Source organism: Lygodium microphyllum, chromosome 5 (assembly GCF_053477565.2).
Source record: "Lygodium microphyllum isolate KBCC chromosome 5, Lygodium_microphyllum_v1.1.10, whole genome shotgun sequence".
Classification (NCBI taxonomy): Eukaryota; Viridiplantae; Streptophyta; class Polypodiopsida; order Schizaeales; family Lygodiaceae; genus Lygodium; species Lygodium microphyllum.
The window spans coordinates 121,569,598-121,578,231 of NC_141139.1; the positions used below are offsets into that span (position 1 = coordinate 121,569,598).

General features: G+C 41.5%; 1 protein-coding gene across 2 annotated transcripts; it reads left to right on the plus strand.

Annotated features, from left to right (window-relative positions):
• The first annotated feature begins 548 nt into the window (after window positions 1–548).
• LOC148036349 (uncharacterized) lies at window positions 549–8,364 on the plus strand. Of its 2 annotated transcripts, XM_087678337.1 has the most exons (6): window positions 549–784; window positions 992–1,142; window positions 1,587–2,162; window positions 5,049–5,270; window positions 6,659–6,772; window positions 7,025–8,364. In XM_087678337.1, the coding sequence occupies exons 2-6, from the start codon at window positions 1,014–1,016 to the stop codon at window positions 8,054–8,056; spliced, it is 2,073 nt and encodes a 690-aa protein (XP_087534463.1). In that variant the 5' UTR covers window positions 549–784; window positions 992–1,013; the 3' UTR covers window positions 8,057–8,364. The 2 variants fall into 2 exon arrangements, with proteins under 2 accessions (XP_087534463.1, XP_087534464.1); XM_087678338.1 differs by lacking the exon at window positions 992–1,142.
• The last annotated feature ends 270 nt before the right edge of the window (window positions 8,365–8,634 follow it).

Consider the following 8,634-nt stretch of genomic DNA (forward strand, 5'->3'; position numbering starts at 1 on the left):
TTCAATCCTTGTTGATGGTTTTCTACTCTTTTGGTTTATGTGATGTTCCATGGACATATACTCGACTCTCAAGTGGTGTTGTGATGTTGCATTAAAATGTGATCGACTCTAGTCTAGGGCAACATAATATAATGGGAGCACTACTATACCATTACCATTACTCTGAGTGGTCTCGTTGTCTCTTGGAGAAACAAAAGGCAACGCATTTAGGATGTGAACCATCTAGCGAGCATTCCTAGATTTCACAAGTTTGTGGAAAGAGTGAAGGGCTTAAGCCCTATTGCTTGATAACCCCATGGACATCACTTGCTTTTCCATGGTGGCTTTGGTGAGGGTCCAATGGATGCTGACTTGGCTAGGCCCCTCTGTCCACAAATGTCCACCCTTTTGATGATGTTGCTTCCTTACCGGCACACAACCCCAAAAAAATAACAAAAACCAAAGGATGGATTGAGAGAGAGAGAGAGAGAGAGAGAGAGAGAGAGAACTTTCCAGCTACATTCTTTTCATTCTGATCATCCATTCAGCCACGCTCCCCATCATTCTTTCGGTGCTTTTTGGCGACAAAAAACCTACTCTCCTGCAGCACACCTCTCTCTCTCTCTCTCAAAGACATACACACGCACACTCACAGAGATCAGCCATTATATCGCTCTCTATCCGCTCTCGAGTAAAAATCTCCATTCTTAGCATCCCGTGAAGAAGAGAGATCCAGTCCAGATGTGTTAAGCTTTCTCTATATCGGCCCTGTCATCATAGAATTCCATCCAGCTTGATGCAAGTAGTAAGTGTTTTCTGAATTGCTTACAGATTGGATCAAGCTCTAGCTATGGGAGCTCTGCAATGACAGTGTGTATGTAGCTTGCATGGCTGCAATTTCAGATCTAGTTATGGATCAATGTATCATGCAGCCAACCTGAGCATTACTCTGTGTGTGTTCCTGGTTCTCTCTTTTTTACTTTGGCTGATTAATTTCTTGAACTGCTGCTAGATGAGATGTGTGAGAGATCATCATGGGCAAGTCTAGCAAGCTGTTGAAAGCATTGTTGGGTGGAGTGAAAGGGCTCAAGTCCAGTCCGTCCACCAATGCTAACAACTCAACCCCTGATCAACATCATGACATAGAGCTGCATGATGAAGAGGTATTTCTTAACAACTAGCCTCCTAGCATAACGGAGTGCCTTGCTTTAGGGTATTCATCCCCCAATGCCAATGTTCTCCTTAGTGCTAAGTAATGCTAACTAAGAGTTGTGCTTAAATGGTAGCTTAAATGTTGAGAGTTGTAAAGTACTGTACAATCACATATTCGAGTTGGTCTTTGAAGTCTTCCTAGGTCCTCATGGTAGTGCTCTGTGAAAATTCTCTTACCCACCTCCGATCAAGATAAGGGCAAGCTTACAGAGCAGTCATTCTTTTAGGTATTCATATGAGATTGCAGCTGAAACACTGCAAAATTTGCAGCATGACATATCAGAACTGAAAATTTCACCCTTCTTGTAAGAACATGAAAAGCATGCTAAGTGGAGCTTTAGAAATCCAGCTGTTACAAGTGCACTGAAATGCTGCTGTTTTCTGTGTTGAGCAAGAGGGTGGGCAGATGGGCGCTGTCGAAGTCGGCATCGCGCAACGCAGCAGAGGCGGTTACGAGGGCCTTCTTCATACACCAACAACAACAGCAAGAGCAGCAGCAGCAGCAGCAGCAGCAACAAGACAAGCAGAGCTGCTGCGGCATCAGTACTACAAGGACCACCATTGCAGCTTTCCTGGCTGATTATCCCCACCATCATGATGATGATGATGATGATGATGATCACACAGCTGGCCATGCCTCCCCTACCCCCCACGATGGAAAAGAGGACCATGCATATTCTTCTTCTTGTGATCCTGATGTTTCGTGCGCATCCAGTCACAATGATAAGGCAGATCGCCAGTGTGATACAGACAGTTACCATGTGAGCTTCCACTTTCACACCACTATCACCGAGGACAGCATCCCGGGTGATCAGGATGGACTCTTTCCTACGACCACGACTGATGATCACTTGCAGCTGCAGCCCATCTTCGTCATTGACAACAATCGCGAAGAAACGACAGATGGCATATTTCTTGAGCGAAGGCACTGGGCTGCTACTAAAATCCAAACAGCCTTTCGAGCTTACATGGTATCTCTTTTTTTTTTCGTAAAAGGATACATGGTATCTCTCTCTCTTTCTCGTTTTCTCTCTCTCTATTTTTCTCTTTCCAATAAACCACTAGTTTTATTGTTTTATCACCTTCAGGGGGGTAGAATGGTGAGTGCAGCGGTTTCAAAATTTTCAAGTTTCAAACCCATCTCGGTTCAAATCTTGGATTTGCGAGATATTAAACCTTTAAGACATGTTGGTATTAAGACATCTTGTTATCGTTCCCATTATGTTAAAGGCTCTCACTCTCACTCTCACTCTTTCTCCCTCTTTCTTCAATTATAATGGTGCATACTCATACTTAGAGCAAATCATTATAATTTAGATTCATTAATACTCTGAGTCTGTGATCTTGGTGTAGCCCCACCATTGTAAACAAGCATTTCTTAAAACAAGATTAGGTCAATTGGTTGGGGCACCACACGTAGTGTCAGCTTTTTGAGTTCACACATATTAGGCAATGCCTATGTCATCTTGCAGTGAGCTTAACCTTCAGCTACAAAATGGTTGGGAGTTGCAACCATTATTTTAGTAATATATCCATTAAAAGAAATAAAGGAGTAAAATCGTATGTCTTGCAAATATTGGATGGTGGCTTTTACATGAGATATTCAAGATCCTAAGTAAGACTTGCTAGTAATTAATAAGAAATTTTCAATTTTTGAGATTGTGATATCCATACATTTAAGAAATACTAAGGTGAACCTTAAGTAGTCTTGAGAGCTTCTCAAAGCAATGTGGTGACCAAGCAATCTCATAACTAAAGTGGGCACTATGAAATGTTCTATCATGCTAGCAGTGCTATATTTTACCATGTTAGGTGCTAGCATTAATGGAAGTTAAATAATGCTCCACCTCATAGTCACTCCATTATAGCTCACAATGAATTTCGGGCACCTAACTCATAGAGGATATGTGGGGTAAAGGGATTGAAGAAATGGTTCCATTGGAGAGGGAGGGGTCTGATACTTGCTCCTTCTAGGGTCACTTCACCCCTTTGCTACCCTATAGAAGGGGCTAGCAAGCTAAATGGACGGAAAGAGCTTGTCAATGGACAAAAATGAGATATAAAAAACTCAGTGACATGAGGACAAGCCACAAAAATTAGAAAAGATAGGTTTTGTGCCTTTGAGAAGATTGAATCTAGCAAGTTTTTGATACTATGAACTTTGTTGCTTTGTAGGATATGGTTTGCGGTTTTTTCTTACAAGTGGTGGGGTTCTTCTTAAGATTTCCATGATGTTTAGGACTCTATACAAACTCACAATTTTTTGCCTATAATTCACTTATACCAAATGCATGTTTTGTTTTTTTATTTTTAATCATTTGGGAGTGGCAAGACACTAAAAAGTACTACCATATGGATGGGCAAACCCCTCTCATTTCAAATAGGAAGAGGATACTATTGTCACTTTAAGAAAGGGGGTTTGTACTATGAAAGTACTAGACCCCTCTTGATTCAAATGGGAAACATGACACCACAGTAAATAAGGTTCCTATGGCGAGTTATTTTGTTCCATGAATATGAGAGATAAGTATCATCGTGTAATTAATGAATCTTAAGGTCACAAGTGGCAAAACATTTCAACATGAAAATGATCAATGTTAATTATGTAGCTCGGGAGTCGTTAACACACAACTATGGTATTGCTATGGTAGTTGAGGGTGTTGTACGTATCCCTAGTAGCATGTCCATTCTTATGCCCGAGTCATACATTCATTCCAAAACATTGGAATTTTTCAACTTAGCAAGGTCAACAGATTGGGTACATCCACTTCTAAAACTTATTCACCAATTTGTGAGGAAAGGGGACTATTCCTCTCACTTGGAAAGCTTTTTCATATGTAAACTATTTATTTTTGTTTGTTTCTTTCTCAATCCTCTCCCCCACTCCCCCCTCTCTCTACATGCATTGCATGCAAATTGTGATGGCTCTTTATATGCTCCACGAAGAAGTGAATGACATTTTATGATGATTGAATTTCTTGTTATTTTGTCTAACATATTATCATCTCAAGACTTATAAGCATTGCAAATAAAACCATGCTGTTGTAAATGGTTTGTTCCCACTCTTGGGGTAAAGCACTTGTGTTACATGAAGTTATCTCAGTCATCAGTACATGTGGTACATATCTACTGTTCTTTCCATGATATGTTTTTGGCACTTATAGTACACCATGCCTTTCTTTTATTTTTCTTTTTCGGAACTTTGAAAGTGCCTCAAGGGATGTATCGAGAGCTTCAACACATGCCACATGCACATACCTACATCCTCAAAGTGATTGGTAGACACCATTAGATTTTTATAATAACATATCATATTATTACTCATGCACATTTTATATACCCTTATTTTGGTTTGTAAAGCTTGAATCTTATGCAAATGATGTATATCATTCACTAGTTGATATGTCCACATTATGCGTCTTTGTGTTCTTTTTTGGGGGGATCACATTTATAAGTTAATTCGATCCTAATTTCAAAATCTCATGGATGGAAGAATGTTCATGACAAACAATTTTAATGGGATACAAACACCTTTGACTCAAAAATTTCCATGAAAACACGGATGCAGGCCCCAATTTTTAATGACTCGCTCGATTATAACTAAAAACACATTTTGCTATTTTTATAGTTATAACTAATAAAAATATGTTTGTCATGAATATGTTTATTACATTCAATTTTTTGCGTACACTGGGATGCAAAAGCTTTGTAACTTTTATTAGGTGATAGTAATTCAGTAATTTATAATATGAAATCTATCTGACTTAACTAAATAATAACTAAATATCTTTATAGTTTTACGGTAATTTTAACGAGAATATACTCGTAAACATAAAAATAAAAAATAATTTGGGCAGGCGCGGCGTGCCTTGAGAGCGCTGAAGGGGCTGGTGAGGCTGCAGGCGTTAGCCCGGGGTCGGATGGTGAGGAAGCAGGCAGCCACTACTTTGAGGTGCGTTCACGCGCTCGTCCGTGTCCAGGCCCGCGTGCGTGCCAGGCAGGTGCGCATGTCCGAACAGGGCCAAGCAGTCCAGCGCCAGCTCCAACAAAGGAAGCTGCAGGAACCCATCAGGATCAATGTAAGTAAAAAACCCGCCCTCCCCCCCCAAAATTTTTAAATTTTATTGTTAACTGCATATCATGCACATGTGAAAATTTTGGCTTCACAAACCACATTGAGTATATAACTTTCCATCCCGCGCTCCCCATTTTTGTTCATATGAAATGATTTGCTTCACCCTAGCATTTATATACAATATGTTTTAAACAAATTCCCACTATAATTCCCACATTGCGAGTCTCTACAAGGGAGGGACTGCATACCTAGCTAGGTGCAGTTGAGGGAGGGGGACCAGGCCCCTCCCCCTTGCCCCTAACCATAGGTTTGCCGTGTAATTCCCTCGTTTTGAATTAGGAATATATCATGAGCTCCTATGAGGGAGGGACCGGATACCTAGCTAGGTGCGGTTGAGGGAGTGGGCTGTTGGTTGGAGATGGGCACTGGCAGCCCCCTGCCCCCTTGCCCCCAACCGTACCTAGCTAGGCGTGCAGTCCGCCGTCCCAAGCCAAAGCTCATGATGTTGAACACTAAAGAGAGAAACAAGGGAAAAGAACCCATTTTCCCAAATGGGAAAATGTCAAAACCTTCTTGTGATATAGGACCTAGGTAGAATGTTATGTTGTCATGCAGCTCACATCACATTTATAGTGGCCCTATCATGCATGCATGGGTGAGGGTTGTATGTGTGTGTTTCATGATCTCATGTACTTGGTGTTGAGAGTGGCCCTGTTATGTTTCAGGTATTTTATCCAGCTAATGTTTTCCTTATTGTCTATCTATGGGATATATATGTGATATGTGTTTCATTTAGTCAGGTCCATGATGTTGAGAGTGAGCCGGCTATGTCTCAAGCATGTTATATGCTCATGCACATCATGCCATTGGGATTCAATTATGTTTGGGAGTGGTGTTGGGATTCAATCCACATCCAGTGTGTCATGTGCTCTGAACATTCAGAGTGGGCTTGCTATGTCTAATCGAGGCCCACACTGCTTTGTGCCCATGCCATCTTGCAGGTCAATAAGTTTAGGTTCTTTATCATAAAACTTATTATCATGTATTCAAAGCTTCCTGCCACATTTTAGCTTGCTGTTAGAGGTGGAGGGGACTACTCAAATTAAAAACATGCAGTCTTTCTCTTCTCCCTTGTTTCATGATGCACTATATTAATGCTGAGGCATAGCTGGATCTTTCCAACACTTTTTTATCTCTCTCAATCTAGATTTCAAAGAATATCAATGGTAGAAGTGTGAGCTAGAGTGCAGGAAAGATAAGCCTGAATCATAGATCAAACAGGATAAGCAGCCCACCTGGGGTTGACCTGATAACTGCTCTTAAGTGTGTCTCTAATGTTTCTGCTAACTGGAAATCTAAGTATCACACAGTAAACATCATTGGTTCTCACAGGAAGAATGGGACAACAGCCCTGCGACCCCTCAGCAGCTGCAAGCCAAAGCTCAGTACCGACAAGTAGCTGCAATGAGGCGTAAGAGGGCACTTGCTTATGCTTTTTCAGAACAGGCAAGTCTTGGTCTATTTCATCTTGTATTTCACCAGAAGAGCTCACTGAGATCTTTTCTTCTGTTAAGACCAACTTGTTTTTGCAAATTTGACCACCCCTTGTTAAAATGTGTGGGGCGCTAGGGATGGGATCAGTGTCTTTCCAATGCAAGAAACAGAGTTGCATCCTGTTTATCTCTCACAGTGAAGAGGGGGAATGCATTAAGCATTAAAATTTGTTCAAGGGATGTCATTCTTCTGCCATTTTTGCAGCTTCCAAGATGTGCTCCAAAGCATTGTTCCCTTGTGATTGATTGTAAGGGAGATAAAGAGCATTGGGGTTGGAAATGGTTAGAAAGATGGATGGCAGCCAAGCCATGGGAGACAGCATTCCCTGGCCTTACAAGAGAGCATGTCAGTGTAATGAATGTGAATGATGTCAGCCTAGAAAAATATGACAGCTTCAAAAGGAGCTGTTCACCAGATCATGAAAAAGATACTGATAGCTACAACAAAACCAACAGACACAAGCACTTACATCATCTCTTCACCAAAAAGAGAAGCCTGTCCATATCAGAAAGCATCCTCATTGAGACTCTTGTTTCTCCTTTGAGTAAGATCGCCAACCCTCCTTCCCTTTTAACACCATCTGCCATCAATGCCAAGCACAATTCTTTGGATTCCCAGTTTGCCATGGCTCCGGTTTCTCCCACAAAATCAGTTTTCACTTTTGATGCCTCTCAGCCTCTCCTCAGTTCTCCTTGCAGGCTAAAGTCGGCTCCTTTAAATGCAGTCTCCTGCCAAAGGTCTCCACGGTCAAGTCAAGGGAATGATAGCTCCAGGATTGAAGTACATGGGATTCATGTGACTCAAGGAGACCATGGAAATGGACCAACATGGTGTCAAAAGGAGCAAATCCACACAGAGACTGACAATGGTGAGCAACATGAGGGTGCCCAAGAACAACCTACTAAAGCTAGTCTGACAACAGCCAAGATGATATTGAGAAGAGATCAAAGCACCAAAGGCACTCAAGAGCAGTCACCTGAATCATATAGACCTGGCTATATGCAAGCCACCCAATCTGCTAAAGCCAAGGTGAGGCATCATCATCTCACTACCTCTAGCACTCCCAAACAAGATGTCTCTCCAGCACCTGCTCAAAAGAGGCGCAATTCTGTTACGAATGGGGAAGGAAAGAGCTTCTCAGCATCTCAGAGATTTACATCTTACAGTGCTAAAAACAACAGCAGCAGCAAGGGTTTGTTGGCATCACTTAAGGATAATATTGTCATGAAGAAGTGATAGATGCTCTCTTTTCTTACTTCTAACATACCTGCATACAGACAGGCCCATATGTCTCTCTCGGGCTTCTAACTTGTAAGGATATAGGGGCTCTAACCTTTACCTCATTCTTCTGCCCTTCGAGATGATAGTATTATGCTCAGAGTCTTCCATGAACCCTGTAACACTGGTAAGAAATTTCAGGGTTCCAATTACATCCAGCTTTAATGTATCACATGGTTACAAATCTGCAATTAATTCCAAAGACACACCTTGTCCATGTCTAGCTTGAAAAATCTACATAAGAGCAGTTCACTATGGCATATGGTTATGAAATCTAAAAACTGCAACCAACAATGATTTGTTTAGTTCAATTTCTTGGCATTCCAATGCCAAAAAGCTTATGCAACCCAGCACACACATTACTTTGAAGATTTGTAGTGGATGAAATCCTAGCTATAATGCATCATATCTAAGCATTGAGAGCACAACAGCAATTCGTTGGAAGACACGAGGCCGTGAAAGTTCAGGCTATTGCCCAGTCAGAACACTTGGTCCGCTTTGGCAGGGCATCGAGGAAGGTCTGGTTAATCAAGCTC